This window comes from Patiria miniata, unplaced genomic scaffold (genome assembly GCF_015706575.1).
Source record: "Patiria miniata isolate m_02_andy unplaced genomic scaffold, ASM1570657v1 HiC_scaffold_12, whole genome shotgun sequence".
In the NCBI taxonomy this organism is placed as follows: domain Eukaryota; kingdom Metazoa; phylum Echinodermata; class Asteroidea; order Valvatida; family Asterinidae; genus Patiria; species Patiria miniata.
In genome coordinates, this window is record NW_024037050.1 from 1045663 (window position 1) to 1065018 (window position 19356).

General features: G+C 40.9%; 1 protein-coding gene across 2 annotated transcripts; it reads left to right on the top strand.

Moving 5' to 3' along the window:
- Positions 1–1621: 1621 nt before the first annotated feature.
- Positions 1622–16718, top strand: LOC119744608 (metallophosphoesterase 1-like). Of its 2 annotated transcripts, XM_038220651.1 has the most exons (10): positions 1629–1700; positions 5284–5366; positions 5746–5997; positions 6765–6873; positions 7405–7508; positions 10428–10508; positions 11221–11425; positions 12759–12881; positions 14153–14293; positions 15675–16718. In XM_038220651.1, the coding sequence occupies exons 3-10, from the start codon at positions 5756–5758 to the stop codon at positions 15831–15833; spliced, it is 1164 nt and encodes a 387-aa protein (XP_038076579.1). In that variant the 5' UTR covers positions 1629–1700; positions 5284–5366; positions 5746–5755; the 3' UTR covers positions 15834–16718. The 2 variants fall into 2 exon arrangements, with proteins under 2 accessions (XP_038076572.1, XP_038076579.1); XM_038220644.1 differs by lacking the exon at positions 5284–5366 and having other exon boundaries at positions 1622–1700.
- Positions 16719–19356: the final 2638 nt, after the last annotated feature.

Sequence of the window (19356 nt, forward strand, 5' to 3'; positions counted from 1 at the left end):
GGGGGGGGGGGGGGATCCCCTAAGATCTTGGCCATCGAGTGATGAAAAATTATGAAACTCGGTGCATGCATAGAACAACTCAAATTACATACCCAAGAAATTTCATGACTACAGGTCAAAGGGTTTTGGAATTATGGCTAATTAATTATTCATATGCACGAATGGTAATTCTGCTTTGTGTACACTACATATAGTTTCCACGGCGTGTAGCGTAGCGCCGAATTTTTTAAATGTTTTTATTATCAAAAGATGCGCAAGGCCCGAGGCTAAAAAGTCAGAACAGCTTGGACTATCGCGTAGAAAGTTGAGGGGGGTTGCCCCCCCCCCCCCCCCGGCCCCTTTACGGTTAAGTGGTGATATTATTAAAAACAAATAAAATGCAGGAACATCAAAATGATCCAGTTTTGCTTTCCTTTTAAAGATGTTGAACCATGGACATTGTTCCAAATTGTTTTGAATAATAATTTGTTTTGAATAATAATAAAAATAAAAGTTTTTTGGTAAATTTTTGGGAACTACAAACATTATGTGTGAAGTATTTGACACAGTGGTGAGAAATATAGTTGCAAGCATCTGGTGATCTGTTGTATATAATTCTAAGCGCAATTACACTTTTTTTAAACCTTTGCAGGGATTATAAGGATGTGTTTTCTAGGGTGTTGGTTGGTCGATATTTGAGGGGGGGGGAGAGTAGGTTTATGGGTTTGTTGGATGGGCCAGTGTCTGTCATTTAAATCTTATGTGAATATTGTATGCAAAGCAATGCACAGATGTTGATGGTCGTTAAAGTTTGTTAATAATTAAGTTGTAAAGAATAGTTTTTGTCAGGACAGAATTCCATACTGGGCCACCACCCATATTCCTTAATATGACCTGAAAAATACCCAAAGTTGTAAATCTGATGAAGAAACACTATTTAAGGAGTACACAAATTCTTTTATAATACTTCCAACTTTTTCGGTCATGGCCCATAGACTTCGTGCAGTAGGTCTGAGTGGTGGCCCAGTATGGAATTCTTTCCGTTTTGGAAAACTGAACTGAAAGGAATCCTCAATAGACCGGAGTTTTCACTGAATAAAGTTTGTCATTGACCACCAAATGGTTTGAAGCTTGTTTTCCTACTGTCTTTGTGGAGAATACAAGTTAGTTGTGAATGGGAGTGTGCATGCATGCTCGCGTCTCACATTTCCACTTTTGATGGCAAATACTACAAACTTTTGTTGACTGGCGTGAGAGCAAAATGTGTCTCGGTTTTATAAGATGTTAGAATCAAAAAGAGAGGTTCCCCCACCCCCGCTTTTTAAAGTGGAGGATATTATTGTTTGTTCCCCCCCCCCCCCCCCACTCTTTCCGTCCCCGAATAAAAGTTGCAGCCTACGTTTGATTCTATACTCAGAATAGCCAATTCAATGACTCCAAACTCAAAAATTATGTTTAAATGATGATCTTTTCCTCAAAAAATTGATTTAAGTGGTCGAAATTGCCTTCGGTTGCGCCATAGAGCGTCTAGACGCCAACTTTTTCTGGGCCCTAGGGAAATCCCCAGGCCAGTCGAGTAGGCCGGTCTAATAATTGTTGTGCCGTTAGAGGGCGCACTATCGATCACCAGCTAGCTATTTAATATTTTTGGTCCGGCGCGCCAGCTAGCGTACGACATGTGCGACGAGTGTGGGACTTCTGCTCGATCGGAAATATCTCAAGTAAGTTACTAATATAAAACTAATATTTACAGATTCTTCGTGGCCTGTATTCTGTTGACAAAACTTATCTGAAATTATGGTAATCCTTACCTTCAGGACCCCGTTCCTATATCATGTATTATTAGCTTAAGTAACTCCAGCTGACATGTTCGCTCATATTCATTCAGTAGTCCGAGTAACTTCCTACTTATATAGCCCCTATTTACTGGACTGCCTCCGTAAACATAGGCGCCTAGGCCACACATCCACATGTACAAAAACGTGTCGCACTTTTGATTTTCACATTTAGGCTTAGTTTGTAGGATTTTTTTTGCTTTAGAAGCATACTCACCCTCTTTATAGGCTAATCAGAAAGTGCTGCCCTTTTCAGATGTCTAATTTTTGTGAAATTTCATGTTGAAATTTTGATATGCAAACGTGTAAAAATGAATCTGGAAATTTCACGAAAAATATACATGTGGATGTGTGGCCTATGTTTACGGAGGCAGTCCAGTAAATAGGCCACATTTATGGGGCTACTTCCTACTAACCTGCTAACTGGGTCACTAGAACTCCTTTTTTTGACATTTGGGATGTTGGTGTGTCGTACTAGTACGACAGACCATGGAGGAATGGACAGACCAACATCCCAAATGTCAAAAAAAGAGTTCTAGCGACCCAGTTAGTGGGACTAACTTGGACCCAACTTATCGCCTTTTTAACAGTCATGACAGTCGGACATGGTCTGGCGATATCGCCAGACCATGTCCGACTGTTAAAAAGGCGATAAGTTGGGTCCAAGTTACTCGGACTATTCATTCATACGCTACATGTGAATGAATATGAGCATGTCAGTTGGAGTTACTCAAGCTAATCATGTAATGATTTATATAAGGTTAAAAGACTCACCAAAACAGCTGGGGGGGGGGGGGAGGGGAGATTGTGTGTTGCTGAACTATAAAATGGATTTGTTTGTGGTGTCCCGAGTGAATTGAGTTGTAAAACAAACTTGTATTTGAAAGGTGTGCCAAAGAGCAAATTGTATAGAATGAAAGCTGGTTGCGAAGGCTTTGCATCCAGCATTGTAAGCAATTAATACGATTACATAGTGACACTACAAACAGAGCAAGAATCGGAAGGTATCGACCAATGGAAGCTGAGGGAAAGGGTGATATTTATTCATTATCTGTAATAACTTGTGAAGGAGGCGATAGTACAAATTTCGACTGCACACCATAATTATTTGGATAAAAACTTAAATACTTCTAGAATAAGTAGAAGGCTTGAAAAGATTGAAAAATATTGCAAAAACCAGTGTTACACTTACAGCTTTGAAAAATGGACGCACCAAAGACTATTTTTCCAAATTCAAAGACAAATACTGAACATACCAAAATGATTTTTAGCGCATGCTTGCATCATTATGGGAAACAAGCCCCAACAGTTGCATTTTAGAAATCGGCCTTTGCAACCACGTGGCTGCTAGTACCATTGATAATTTTTTTATATACATTGTATGAACTAGCTTAAAGAGGTTGTGGAATGCTTGAAGACATTTCCGTCATTTTTTGGGTATATGTAGCCTAAGGTGTGATGAAATAAAAACGACTATTGTTTCTGTCATGAAATGAGTACAAAGGTTACTTTTGAGAGCTATTTTTCAGGTCCTGTTTCGACCCGAACGTGCAATTTGTGTAAAAGTCGTCGTTGCGGGCAGCAAACAAAACACACTTAATCGTAACGTGATAAACAGGACTCGTTTATGCTACCCTGCATCGGGAGTCCTGTTTATTACGTCACGATTTACTGTGTTTTGTTTGCTGCCCGCAACGACGACTTTTACACAAATTGCACGTTCGGGTCGAAACAGGCATGACTGGACTTGAAAAACAGCTCTCAAAAGTACCTTTTGTACTCATTTTATGACAGAAACAATAGTCGTTTTTATTTCATCACACCTTAGGCTACATATACCCGAAAAATGACGGAAATGTCTTCGAGCATTCCACAACCTCTTTAAATTTCCAGTTTTCTAGGCTCATGGGAAATGGGGTGTCAAAAAATACGGTACTAGTTGGAGTTACCTCAGCCCTATATTTTATCATTCAGCCCTATCCGGTTGGTTAGTGTGACGTCATCTCAATTCACCCATATGTACTTCACACGGTGTAGCATAGCACAAATGGAACCGGAAGTTAACGCACCTCGAGCGTTTGTCCAATGGGCGCGAGTAATCAGTGGTGCGCACGTGTATGACATTTTTACTAACAAACTGGATATGTTATCAACCAATGATAAAATATAGGGCTGAGGTAACTCCAGCTACAAAAATACTACTTTTCTTGAAAATGACAGCACACTACATGTAGGTGCCATTATGGTTTATAAGACTGTCATTACTTTATTATAATACTTTGGTACTTTTTTTTTTCTTTTTTTTTTGATGTTTGCAAATGTTGTTTATTCCTTTAAGGAAATAGTGAGTGATGTTGTGGGAGTAAGTGGTGGTGAAAAAGAAAAGATGGATGAGATTGTTACTGCTGTGAAAAATACAATGAGTGATACATGTAGGCATGCAGTTGAGAAGAAGTTCAATGAGATGTTAAAGGAGTATCCGCTCCGTTCACAAGTACCCCCTCACCGGCAAAGAAAGTAAAGTTGGGGGTGACCGACCAACGCCATCTTGCCTGACTGGAATTTTGGCGCAACGCGCGGCCGTACCACTGCGTGTACATAGTAAAAATCCCCTGGTGTACGTGCGTCACACACAAGGAACGGTGCGCGTCAACCAGCTAACTGTTCTGCCCATGGGACGTGGTTGCTAGGTAAAATGGCGCCCTCTTTCAATGGCGCACGGATCCCATAGGAGAGATGTGTTGCCAATAGTAAAGGATGAATGGAATGACATGAGTGTTGAACAGAGAACGAGTATAGAACGAATGAAAATGGGTGTGTTTTTTTTAGAATGCACTCCATCGTGGGATTAGCGGAGCAGGGGAGTACTTGTCTGAAAGTGTTGGAAAAGAATGTATTGGGATGTATTGGGTGACAAGAAAGTAGGGAGTATGAATGTACCAGGATGCAGTGGAACAGAGGGGTGGTGAGAACGGTTTGTAAGAGCGTGCAGCCGAGAGCATGTGAGGAGTCTGGAATGCCGGTGTATTTCAATGTGTTCCTGAAAAGGGAATGTGGCATGAAGGAAGTACCCCTTGTACCATTTCGGGGAAATCGCTTTAATTTTTTGTTCCATAAGGCCAAGTAAAAAAAAAAAAAGTTTAGCGTCCTGCTTTTTGGAAAAAAAAGGAGGCGGCCCTTTATTTTTATTTTTTTTCTTCCAAAATGGCTGCTCAACCGGGCTATTTTTCAAGATGGCCTCCAGCTTTTTTTTTGGAAATGGCCGCCACTTGGACTCAGGAATGACATACACGCACCAGCTTTATATGGGATAGATGCAACAGGCAAAGAGGACAGAAGGATGTCACTGTTTAAAATTTATCATTTTTTCGTGTTAAAAAAAAAGGAATAAAAAGGAGGCGGCCTCCAAAAAGGAAGCGGGTGGGGACGCTAAACGTGTTCTTTTTTTTAATTTGGCCTAATAATGCAGGGGTGTACTTCCTTCATCCTCATCTGTTGGAGTGTACAAAGGATGAGAACCAACTTAGGAGTGCAGTGTATGAAGATTTGAAGGTGAAAGAGTATAAGACTGGATTAAGAGCATTGGGAGTGATTGACAAAATTGTGACTGGGCCGCTGTGGAATGTTCAGTATGCCGTGCCGGTTAAAGACCTTACAAAATTTGGAGATTAGTTCACAGTCAAATATCCACTGCCTATCAGAAAATGGCTGCAGAATTTTTCTAAAGATCATGGGTCATGCCCTTAGCAAATATCAAGTGAAAAAGAAGTCTTGATTTGAGAGTATTGTAGATACCTTTATGGGAGTAGAGAGGGTCGTAAATTTTTAGAATAAAACTTCTACATTTGATTTTGATATGGTTTTGTTGTAGGCTATAACAGATCACACCAATGGCCAACAATCCTAACTTGACTTCTTTTGCCCCCAACAGTTTTCTCTTCATGATCCTCCTCTGGCGTCATCTTCTCCGCCTCATCCTCGCCGCATTCTCCCTCCTCATCTTCTGCGAGTTCCTGATCTACTACTTCATCGCCCTCCCGTGCTCATGGCCACAGCTGCCCCGAGGTGACTGGGGTAGGGATGCCCCAGGGGGTGGGGAATCGGCTCCCCTGCGTGCCATGTTCCTGTCCGACACCCACCTACTTGGGAACAGACTTGGTCACTGGTTTGACAAGCTACGCAGGTATGCTGGTCATTCTTGTATAGCTTTTTCCCTCGACAATTTAATTACACTTTAGGCATGTTTATCCCTTAATATGTACCAGTTTGACGCAACTCTTTCCCCACCGATTTCCCTATTGGTGAGCCATGAAATGCCTCTAATATGCCAAGTGGGTGTGGTGGTGAAGCCACCTCCCCACAGAAATGGGTGAGGCAAAAAAGCTACCTCCCCCACAAAGCTGGCGAGGATGCAAAGCCGCCTTGATTGATATCAAATCAAGTCCAATTAAACATACCTTACACATTAGCCTTGGCAGTTAATGAATGACGGGCAGCGCCTTTCTTTTTTTCCGTAAAGGTAGAGTCTTTGACAAAATGGTCGCTTTATTCGGCATTACTACAGAACACAGCAGAAAGCCCAAAATAGATGAAGTCAATAGTTTGACACAGATCAGTCAAACTAAACCTAACTTTAACATTTTTGTTTCTGCAATCAATGATTGACGGAGACCAGCGTGGCCACTCCTTGGAATTGTCCCAAGATCTTGGGAGTTAAGTCGTTTTGCTGAGCCTTGGGACTTTTTGCGTATTGAGAACACACGAAAGTATGGATTACGCAATGTGCAAAATGTTAATTGAAACACTTTGTGAGCCCCATTCATATTTTTGATACATGATGCTGATAGCTTTGAAAATCTTGGGAATTTTTCTGCCGTCATCTTGGGATTTTCAAATTTGATGAGTGGTCACGCTGATAGAGAGTGCCCTTTCATACTCTTTTGACTGTAGGGAATGGCAGATGCAGAGAGCGTTTCAGACAGCGATGACCTTAGCCAATCCGGATGTGGTCTTTATTCTTGGCGATCTGACTGACGAAGGAAAATGGGCCAGTGATCAGGTGAAAAAAAAATAATATCACAAATTTCGTATTTGGCTCCTCTTTTTTCATACTGCAAAAAAAGAAACAAAAGTTTGTTCGCGGTTACCTCGCCCAACATGGAGTATCGTACAGAACTTAAATTGAATGATAAATAATGGGGGGGGAAAATAATGGTACTGCCCCACCCTAAATTTGGTGGACATCCATTTCATCCTTTTCTGAAACTTACAGCAAAAGCAAATGTTGTATATTCCCTTTAACCCTAACAGAACTCAACCCATCAAACCTCAACGGCATGTTTTGTTGGAATCTGTCAGGATGGGTACAGTACCCCGAAACTGATAATTGTTTACATTGGGTTTGCACACCTCCAGAATCAAAGTCAGAAATTTGTGTGTGCAGTTTCCCATATGGTGTTGGAATTAGCCAGGATGGGTATGGTTCCTAGTAAATCATGCTAGGGAGTTACGGTTAAAGGAGGTGCAAAAACTGTTTGAGCTGAACATGCTTAAGAAAGTTTTAGTCTGATTTTTGTTTCCCACCCGACAGGAATTTGGCGAGACAGTGGAACGCTTCAATAACATGTTCAAAGTGGGCGAAAATATTGAGTTCCATGTTGTCGTCGGCAATCACGACATTGGATTCCATGAGTCGTAAGTTGTAAATATTTTTTTGCAGAGATGCCACTTTTCCGGTTTTAACCGGAATTCCGGTTTTTAAAAAAATCTCACAAAATTCTGGTTTTTCCGGCCGTCAAAATAAACCGGAAAAAAAGAGAAGAAAAACTGTGGAAATGCGTTGAGTTTTACCTCGTACATTTAGGCGCATGCATGGCACAGCGTTGTTCGTTGAAGTAGTCTTAAAAACAGTCTTTGTTGTTCCGAGCCTGCATGCAATACAGGGGGTCAACGTACTTGCACGCCGTATACAACGGCGCCTCGCGTGTGCTTCACTGCGTGCGGGCATGTTGTGTGCTAAGCACACGTAGCATTCAGCCTGGAAATCAAGTCTGTCATTTCAGTTATCTGTGGTTTCCGATGGCAGTGATATACGTTATGTGAATACAAAAAACACCGGGCACCAACCATGTTTTCGTCAAGCGCATCGCGTAGTGCTAAGGTCATGTACATCGACAGCAGTGCAGTGTTCTGGAATCGTGCACGTTTCGTGTTGAATATTACATTGGAAATTCGGGTAGGCAGAATAAATATTAGGAATATGGAAAAAGTCAAAGTGGTAAGATAAAGATGACAATGGGGACTTTGTGTCGGACTCGGAATGGCTTTTTCTCACACAAAAAAGTTCCTTTTTTTTTTTTTCAAGCAGCCGTTCTGTTTTTTTCAAGCAGACCCAGTTCCAGTTTTTTCAAGCAGACCCTGCGGCATCTCTGCTCTTGAGTGATTTTTAAAGTGTTGATATTAACTGTTCGATATGGGCAATATAACATGCAAAAAATGTTTGGGTTGCCTATCTGTTGCCTGTTGGCATGACGTCACAGGTGACAGGGGGTACAAGTTAAATTCGACCTGAATGCGATAAGAATCATATGGGCAATTCCATGGTAACTCAGGTTACATTGGGAGGGGGTCTGCTGTCAACTGTGTGCTGTTATTTTATAAGTCCAAGCATTTAGGGTGGATTCTTCTCACAGGAGATCCCTCACAGATATCTGATTAATGATTCAGACCATTTATACAAAACTGCCAAAAAAGGCAAAAAAAAACTACTTCTGCTTCCGGTTACCCGACCGACCCTATTTTTAGGCCGCGACCCTAAAAATATTATCAGCAAGTCACACACAAAAAAAAAAAATTAATATAAAATATATTTTAAAAAAATCCTGTTGTCTTTTCTGTCTTCACAAAACACCTCTCAAAAACCCTTTTGCGTCAAAAATGCTTGTATTTAGTTGTTTTCCTACGTACATTCGCTATTTTTAAAAAAAGAAACCTTTGTTTTTACAAGTTCGCTTCGCGATTACTACTAAACTGGTTCGTAATTTGATGTCGCGGTGACGAAAAATGTGGGTAATACTAGCTCAGTGCAGCAATGAGTGGTTCCCGCGGCGCCGCGCAACGACCAATGTAGAAGGCATGATAAAAATGCGGTAACCAGTCTGTGCATGCCTCTAGTACAGTATGCATGCATGGCATGGCAGGCCACGTACATGGTGCACTGCAGCTGGTCGGATTCAACATGGTAAAAATGCCAAGAAGACACCGATGGAGAAAGAACATTTTTGCAAATTAAATCACAGAACTTGATCTCTCTTGTCTGTGTATGTATTTTCCGTGTTCATGAATTCATTTCGAGGTCATACTACTCGTATTTGGAGTGATACGATGCAACTTATTTCCTCCTACCGTATAACAAGGTTTTGTGCCCGCCATACACAGTGCATTATGCTCGCTATATACTGCGCAATCACGGACAGTAGGCCAGTTTCGCGTCTTGACTAGCGTTGTGCATATGGTGCTCATGACCTGAAATTTCCATTATTTTTAAGAATTTTTGAACGTAAATATATATTTTAAATAATAACGGTTAGTTTTAATCACTTTTTGTGGCCATTTTTTGTATAGTTTTCGTAGTGCAATGGAAATAGTTCAAGCTGAAACTTCGCATATATAATTGTGTAACCAAGCAGACGAGAGAAGGTGGTAAAAAAAAATTCAAGGGCAGTTGGAAACTTAATTTCAGGTCGCTCACAAGATGGTTTATTCAATTGGGAACTTAACAAAAATGATTTCATGCGGGTGTCTTATTTACAATTGAAAAATGTGAGGATAATGTACAAAATTAGTCTGGGTAAAACAAGGAAATTTACTAGGGGAATAGCAACAAGGCTACCAGATGATGAGGGAGTCTGTACAGATAAGAAAACATTGAAATCTCTTAGTTTGAGTGTGAAAGCTAGCCAGCACTATGTACAATATAACAATTACAAAATGTAATCAAAGCGGTCATGTGGATTAATTTGTAAAATTGCATTATTTCAATTTGACAAGAGTACATGTTCATGCAAGGCATTTGAAATATTCAAATTAGCACAGCAACAATATTATGTCCAAACAAAATGGATTTCTGTACCAATCAACAGGGAACTAAGCACAGGTATTTCACTTGTTGGCCTTAAAAATGCCAACAACAATTCCTATTCCCAAATAAGGAGAGCTCCTGGGTGGGTGGTAGGCATTTAAACATTTCTAAGAGGACTTTACAATTTACTTTAAACCATTTAAACTTGTGTAAGTAAACAAATGAATTCGCAGCTTGCATTCGGTTAGTTACAATTGAATACCCCATTCAATCAGCACAAAAAAAATTGGCCCCCGAAAAAAAGTTCTGACCTATTTGTTCCGAACCCTATTTGTGAAAGGCATGTAATCGGAAGCAGAAGCATTTTTTTTTTTTGCCTAGTCTGTAATCTCCTTGACCATTACTGGATGATAGATGTAAAAGATTTGAAAAAAATATATTTTCAGGTTTATTCACTGAATTCTAAAATCTCTGTCACGGACATTACATAATGCTGGAATTGTTCACGTCTGTTTTTTTTAATATTATGTCAGGGTCACCAAGATCAAGTTGGAACGCTTTCAGGAGATGTTCGACATTCCTCCGGTCAAAATCCTGACAATTAAAGACAACGTGTAAGTACAAGGCGCTGTGCATAATGCCTTCCTCATTTGTAAGCATCCAAACACAATTGGTTAAGGGAACAAATATGTGCCGGCCAATCACATGTTTATTGTTTATTCGGTCAAAACAAATCAATACTTTTAACAAATTTACACCGATTTTGTGTAACAATTTTACATCAGTTTTGTGAAACACCCATCTTGCAATATCTATGTTAGGCGAAGTAAAAAAACAAAAACATGTTTCTCGTCCCCGCCCACTTCCTTTTCTGAGGCCGCCTGGATGTTTTTATTATTTTTTATTTTTGAAAAATGCATTAAAAAACACCGAAAAAGTCCACAAATTCATCGGAAAATAAATTGTAGACCAATACAAGTCTAAATGACACTGTAAATATGTTCAGTTCTCTTGTCCAACTTATCTTTCATTTTAAAAGTGTCTTTGAACAGTGGAAACGCCAACATTTGCTGGAAATTTTTAAATGGCGGCCATCTTGAAACAAATTAAAAATAAAAAATAAAAAGCCCCGCTTCCTCCTTTTTTTCGAAAACCCGGACGAGAAACATGTTGTTTTTTTTATTCGGCCTTATGTACCTCACACGCGTGGAACTAAGAATTTCCTTGTATGGAAATTGGCAGACATGTGTGTTCCTGCTGGCCTGAGCCATGTCAGCTGGGACATGGCCTTCTCTTGGTTTGAATTTGGGCTTTTTTTATTCACAGCTTTGTTCTAGTCAACAGCATGGCCATGCACGGCGATGGCTGCTTCATGTGCAGCCCAGCCATGGACAAACTGCGCTGGGCGTCCGAGAGACTCAACTGCACACGGTACGGATCGCCGTCCGGCAGAGCAAACGAGAAGGAAACAGTGAAGGCAAGATGCCAGAAATATAAGACGTTGCCAAACGTTAGACCGATTCTACTTCAGGTAAGCGGATACTACAATCCCGGCCAAAATGGTTGGGACACTTCCTGAGCCTGCCACGGTCACCCACTCCCCGCTCCCCCCGTCAATGTTGTTCTCTCCAGCTGATGGAGCACACACCGCCCAATGAGAGACAACGGGGACCGGGGGGTTGGAGGCCCAGCGAGATTTGGCCAGGATTGTAGCTTGTGAAGCCCTGTGGTGCGGAGTTTGACGTGGATGGTCACGTGGTTCGTTGATGACGGTGCATGGGTTTGAACCCTGACAGAAAACATGAGCTTCTGTTCTGGGGCAAGACCATTTACTACAATTGCCAGTGTGGTAGTCAAGTCCTTTTTTTCCAAGTAGCGAGTACTGCCGAATACTTAGGTTACTGAGTACGAGTACGAGCACATGTACTTCCGAGTACAATAAAGGTCTCCGAGTATGAGTACTTTTACTTCCGAGTATGATTATGAGTACTTGTATTCCGCGTACTTGTACTCCGAGTACCTGTATTCAGAGTACGAGTACTTCTATATCCAAGTACGACCATATGAAAATGGTTCATTTTATGTAATGGGCCTATGCCCAGTGAGACCGATATATAAACCCACTCATGGCTAGCTGTTAAATGTGTTTGTCCGGAAGTGCACAGAGGAAAATCAGGAAACTTTGATTTCTCTCCAAGCCAATCAACCATTTTCAACTGAAAATATTGATAAATAAGGCCGTGGTAAGTCAAGCTATACCATTTTTTTCCAAGTACTGTTATCGAGAACGAGTACTTTGATGATTGAGTACAATTTCGACCTGTCGAGACCAGTACTTTGCTGCCTGATTACCAGTACCGTCATTTCGAGTATGGGTACAAGTACTTTAACAAAGGTACTCGAGTAATACTCAAGTTTGAAAACCGAGTACGAGTACTACAACACCGACAATTGCCCCTCTCCACCAAGGAGTAAATGGGTCAGGGTAGAAACCAGAAGAAAAGGTTTTGCTCAAAACTCAAAAAGACTCGCTCCCAGTCCCTCCACTATAGTTTGTGTATTTATTGATGTATCCATTCATTTCCAGTATGCCAAGGGCTTGTTGAATAGGTCATTCAAAGCCATCGTATCTCATTATCCCTTCATTATTGACCCTTTCCATTTAACAATAGGATAAAGAAAATAAACATAAAAACACATTTAAAAAAAAAAAAATCCTTTTCACTTCAGAAAAACAAACGAATGTGGAATTACTGCAAATATTATGATGAATTTTCAACAGGAGTTACAAAAACTATACACAGTGTCTTCTGTTTTCTTGTATACAAAGTTAATACTTGCATGATTTGTTTTTTCTACTACAGCATTTCCCCTTGTACAGGCCTGACGAGACACCATGCACAGGCCCTGATGCTCCAACACTCAACCAACAAAGGAAGAAAAATACAGAAAGATTTGATGTTATATCCAAAAAGGCTTCACAGCAAGTGAGTGCTACTTAGACAATTGCAATAGATTACCAGTCATTGCGTTCATTAAACCTAACCCTGTAGGCCCTTTTGGCTAGGAACCATCCTTAGTCCTGCAAAATCCTCCAATTGCTATCATGTAAAAATTGGATTCAGCCTCAATCCTCCAAAATCCTCTGTTGTTTCTTTAATTTGTTCAGTGGAGGAGTGACCATTGCCTAAATAGCCTTTAAAATCCTCCGACAATCACTGTAATGTGTTGAGGCAGTGCCGATGACATTCAGGAGCAGTGCGGATGATATCTAGCATAATGCAGGGCTCAATTCTGTATGATTGAATGCTGGGTACAGCCTACGAACAATTGCACCCTCCAAAATCAACCAACACTTATTTGCCATTCAGCCTCAATCCTCCAAATTCTTTCAAAACCGCCTGGAGGAGTAAGGAGGGTCAGGATTAACTCGTATTCAGCCCAATTGACCCTTGCCCTGCCAGATGTAACACGGTGCATTGTGTGTTAAAGTCTGTGGGACCTCGCTGCATTGAGCCATCAACACCTGTGCATAAACGGCCATTTTGGGAAAAATGAGAGCCAGTCCCATTGAACAATGCCACAGTTGATCTTGCTGCAGTTGGTGACCACGGACTCTGAGGCAGTTTGGGCCTGGAGACTTTTGACCGGATGGATCTTGCTACACCTTGCAGGCCTGTCATTTTGAAAAGTGTTGCATGTTGCTGCGTTTTGCAGAGTTTCTAGCCAAGATGCCCCAGGGGCTTAGGATTAAGCATTGAAAGCAGAACCCAGAACATCTGTATAAAGTTATCCCCACTAACTTCGTATGGGCTCCCTTCTGAATGTGCACAAACTAATGGCATCTTCGCGTGAGCATCTAGGCCCAATTTCATAGCGCTGCTTAACAGCCGACTTTGTGCTTACCGAGCCTCCATCTATTTCATAGGGACTGTTTAGCAGTAAGCGCAGCAAAAGCACGCTTAACCCAGAAGAAAACGTTGCTTAAATCAGTGACGTTACAATAGAAATGCCCACGCGCACGCAACCGTTAGCATGAAATAGTGCTTAAGCAGCAGCATGATTTTCTGCTATAGTAAGCACAACTTTTCTGCTTACTGTTAAGCAGTGCTATGAAATTGGGCCCAGGTGCTGTCAGCAATGCGTTTGAATGTCCCTTCCAGTGGTCTTCCCCAACTCTCCCTTTCTAACCGTTGAGGGGGTACTTGTCCATACTGACAAGACCCTATCATTCATATATATTGCGTTTTTACTCCAGCTGCTATCGTGGATCCAGCCGCGTATGATTCTGAGCGGCCACGCCCATCACGGCTGCTACGTGGTGCACCCGGGCGGAGTCCCCGAACTCTCCGTCCCTTCGTTCAGTTGGCGCAATCGCAACAACCCAAGCCTGATCCTGGTAGGTCTCCTAAACTTGACCGTTAAAAAGATCAGTTGCAAACTAGAGTGTAAAATTATAAATTTTCTAAATTGAATGATTGATTTTACAGTGTTAGAAAGTGGGTTTTTTTTTATCCTTTCAAGGAGACATAGTGAAAAAAACTTTCCACATTATAGGGGCTCCCAAAACAGTTTTCGCAGAGCTTGGAATCAAACCAATTTTGGAAAATCACATAGAAACCATTGTGCCAGGTATTAATTAATGGGGCAGTTACTTTGCACTGCAAATGCCCAGTTATGTAACCAGTTGGCATCTGAGGATGTGATAACACACACTGGCTGTTTTTATACACAGGCACAGCTGACGGGTAATAAGTACATCAAGATTGCCTCGACTCGCCGACTCGTCTAAACACGCTAATCCCTCATGCCTTTTGTACACACACACAAAGTCTGTGGAGGCGGACCATGTGTTGATCTTGAATTGGCCGTCGTGCACGGCCTATTAAACAATTTACGCTCCATTGCACACCTCAGAAACATATGGGGTTTCAGCAAGAATTATCGTACAAATACTGTTCAAATTACTCTTGGGAATCAGTATTTGTGGCATTTGGCTATATCAGAAGTTGGCTGGCAAATTTTGCCTTTCTCAAAAATTGAAATTTTCAGCAAAAATAATCCTGGCGCAAAGTGGTTAAAGATATAGTCCATCATTTGTAATTTGTGCATTTTGTTCGTTTAAAGCAACAAAAGTGTTCGAAATCTAATTAAGGATACTGAACAACTAACCTGATGAAGTTTCAGCTCAGCTTCAGCTGTATATTCAGAGAAAAACAGCATTCTAGGATCTCAATTTCAAATCAAAAGTTGCTGAATCATGTTTTGAATTGGGACTGAATTCAGCGTCCGAGACACGTTCTCACTGAGCCGATTGCAGCTATACGCTATGTCGCACACTGATCTGACGAATTATAGCAACTGCACGCCCGTGTGCGTCGTGCCAATGCCGAATAACAAAACGAACTACTAATTTAAATTTTCCTACGGTGCGTCTTTAAGACGCACCGTTGGAAAGGCCTTCTTTCGTTGATTACTTCAAAATGACAGCTTGCCAGAAACAATTATTTCACAGGGAGTTTAGTTCCCTTACTATCTTTCAACCAAGTATGTTTTTCAACAATAATTACGCCAGTTACTTTTCGGATGGCTGCAAATGATGGACTATAGCTTTAAGTACCAGTACCATCTAATCTAAGTAAGCATTTTGATAATAATTCGGTAGGTCTCGTTGTGGGATAAATGCAAATGATCCAATGTGCCTTTAAATGGAATTTACGAGGAGTCGGACAAACAAACAGCAATATCATGCATTTTTTTGTTCTTTCATTTCTGGACAGGCCACCATTTCAAAGGAGCACTTTGAGTACAGCAAGTGCTTCATACCACAGGAGACATCCGTCATCACCATCTACGTGTTCTTCATCAGTCTCATCGTGGTCTGGTTTGTCTTGTCCATTGTGCGGAACTGGGGCCGGAATTTCAAGAAGTATCGGTAGGAGCAGGGAATTGTGGGATATGTAAGGATGTATGGGTCCGATCGCATGACATCAACGAACCACGTGACCATCCGGTCTCCCTCGATCTGCCACCATTGCAGTAGGCAAGTGTTTGTGTTTGATAAACAACCACGTGCGTTGTAAACTAGACAGCAGGGCTTATTTTCACGTAAAATAACCACAAATTCTTTATCAAATGGCACAGTGGTCAATACCTGTGCCTTGGATGGACCCAGTACTGGATGTTGGCTCCGCGTTTTTCTCTGTTTTTGCCATCTATCACAGCTTTGAAGGCTTGCCTACTACCTACTGGGTGTGTTTGAGAGAGCCCCACTACAAGGCTGAAAACCACTTAAAGTAAAGGGCTACAAAAACGAGAAACAAGGGTCGGGAGCAAGGGTCCCTGGACTCTGTACCCCAAAAGCAGAGCGGTGCGGTAGGGGGCTGTGCCAAACATGACCTAATCTGAAGGCGTCCACAATGGACTCCCGACAGTTTCAATGATGAAACGCGTGGTCAAGGACAGGGTGATCAGCACACATGTAGTGATTACATCTCTGCTTCCCCAACAGAGTTATTTTGGATTATCTAGATAGAAAATAACATTTACACTTTCTGCGTGCCTTTAAAGCACGTTTCAAGATACTTGTTACAAGATGCTGAACTATGTACATGTCTCGTTCTTCACTTTCACGTTGTAAAATCATCAAGACATTTTGCATTTCGGAGGGTTTTTTTTAAGCAAAGACCAGGACAAAGAAACTGTTTTTAAGAGTTATAGTAGGCTATGTTTTTGAGCAAATAAGGGCCCAGTAACGATGCAATTTTCTGGAAACAACCACCAGAGATACTTCAAATAAAGCAGTTTCGTACTTTTAGTAAAATTTTTAAAAAAATGTAAATGTGAAATGTTTGACTTGTAGCAAAATGTGAACTTATGTCAGTAACCTTATAAATACGCATCCATTAGGGGGAGTGTGGCCTGGTGGTTAGGGTTCGTGACTCATGATCAGAGGGTCAGGGGTTTGAATCCAGCTGCTGGCCGTAGGTTGTATCCTTGGGTAATCATCGTCACCCCCACTTGCCTCTCTCCACCCAGAAGTATAAATGGGTACCGGCATTAGCTGGGGAGTAACTTGCGATGGACTGGCATCCCATCCAGGGAGGAATAGACATTATTCTCAGTTGTTTCGTGCCGCTGAAATGGGAGATAAGCGCCAGCCTTATGAGCCATATTGGTTTGTGACAGACTTCGCTTTGCTTATACCCCAATGGCATCGCTACAGCACCGTAATTTTTTTCAAGAGTGAGAGTTATTATGACAGTACTTGACAGTACTTTCAACTCGACGTTGTGAATGATTTTTTCGTAGGTAACATTTAAAGATACTGCAAAATAATCATGAAGTAGATTTGTGATAAAAGGAGGCTTTCTATAGTTAAGCCGTGTCCGAATTACTTGGCTACGCCTTCAAATTACACACGTGTCTATGGTAGCGGCTGCAGCAACTTCCCATAGCCCTGTGTATAATTTTAAGCCGTAGCCATGTAATTGGAACACGACCTTCGTTAAGATGTAAATACATGTACACTATAAATCTGATGCAAATAACCCTTTTTTACTTAAAAAAAACTAAGCAATAAAGACATCAGGCCAGACAAATTCACACAAAAATGTGTTATTCTTTCTAATGTTTACTATATTTGATTTGCAATACACAAGAAATTGTTAGACGAGATGCATCCTGCAAACCTTATCCTTGAAAAACTTAGAGTAGGCTGGTCCCTTATCCCTATACTATCGATTCTGATGGGGAGGCAGGGACCCGCCTACCCTGCAAGAACTGAAATATTGTCAGACCGCAAGCACAAGTAATTTGTCAGGTAATTATTCCTTAAATCAGCGTGGATGGGTTGTTTTTGGTCAATGCCTCATTCAATAGTGAATAAATTGTGTATTGCTGGAAAATAGCTTTTAAAAAGGGAATCAATATCTGGCCATTTGAGAGAGGTGTGTCATTTCACAAAATGACACTGTTCAAGATTTTGCTCTGAAATGACTCAAAATTAATCGAGGATGGAAGTTCGTTTCCTGTCCCATTATTATATCAATTAAATAAAAGATACCTTTTTGGGACTTTGATCACAAGAACTCATATCAGGAGCTTGCGACACCATCACGGTGTCTTTGTCAACTGGTGTTGTTAAGGCCATCACGTGACCTGTCACGTGACCAAGCTTGGTCGCGCGACAGGAGGTGGTCGTATACGACGTGGGCCAGCTCGTACCCTCCATCTCTGTTCATATGGGGGTGGTGTCTGCGGATTATTCCAATATTTTACTGATATTGCAATAACTCAAAATTGACTTCTTGTCCAAAAGTGCCTGATTTTGACGTACGTCACATTTGTATTTAAATTCTACTTTTTTAACAAATTTTCCAGTATCATCTTGTGGTAAATGCATTTGGGCACAAAATGCGTTCTTGATGTGAAATCCTTTTAAATAAATGCAGATAGTTCGACCGTACACAACACTCCTGCGAGTCAGATGCAACTCTGATGTGCACTCTATGTTAAACAAAACCAATCACTCACTCTGCGTGTTACGAAGAAAAGGAAACTTTATATTATTTGCACTTCAAACATTTTGCACATTGTTATCACAAAGAATCTCTACCCTGCAATGAATATAATGCATACATAAATAATAATTATGGAAAATGGTAACTTGGGGCGACATTCCACAGAGTTGTGCATAAATTTGTCCAACTTAAATGACCCCTTAACCTATTTTCCCGACCCATCCTGGGTCACTTTTGGGTCTGGTTTGCACAACACTTGTACTCGTACTCATGGAAATGCACGCATACATGCACTCATGGAAAAATCTGCCTCACTCTCGTTGCAAAGTACTTGAACTGATACACAAGCTCATACTCATGGGAATGTACCCGACTTCACCACTGCTAATGTCAAACAATGAATATCTATAAACTTATACAATTCTCAAAGTAACCCACACAAGATTTAGTAACAGGCTGTTTCTGTTGCATGTCGACAATTTAAACAGAGAACAAACAAAAAAACGGAGGTGATTTATATTGTTGGATTCAGTGGAATAGAATCTGTATCCCACCCAGCTGTTGGGGGGGGGGGGGATCGAACCAAATTTCATTTTTCAATTTTTATTGAAATCTGCAAAGTTGACATTCAGCAAATTCACGTCTAGAATGTCAAAGTATGTTGTATTTTTTTTGACATTTTATAATTTGACATTTTATAATTTGACATTTTATAATTCAAATATGTTTCTAAATGAGCCCTTTCCATTAACATATGCTCGATGCAAAAAGTTGATATTTTTATGTCGCCCTGTATTAAAAAAAAACATGACATTTCTAGAGAACAGTACTTCCAAATGTTATCAAATTGTTAATAAAACGTGCAAACAAACAAACCCAAACTCTTCAGTGCAAAAATGATGACAGTGATATCAGATCTGAAAATATACACAAGGGGGCA

Coding starts and splice junctions, on each gene's coding strand:
- LOC119744608 (XM_038220644.1), top strand. CDS start 5,756: ATGATCCTCCTCTGGCGTCATCTTCTCCGCCTCATCCTCGCCGCATTC. Junction 6,874..7,404: donor GAAAATGGGCCAGTGATCAG/GTGAAAAAAAAA, acceptor CCCACCCGACAG/GAATTTGGCGAGACAGTGGA. Junction 12,882..14,152: donor CCAAAAAGGCTTCACAGCAA/GTGAGTGCTACT, acceptor TTTTTACTCCAG/CTGCTATCGTGGATCCAGCC.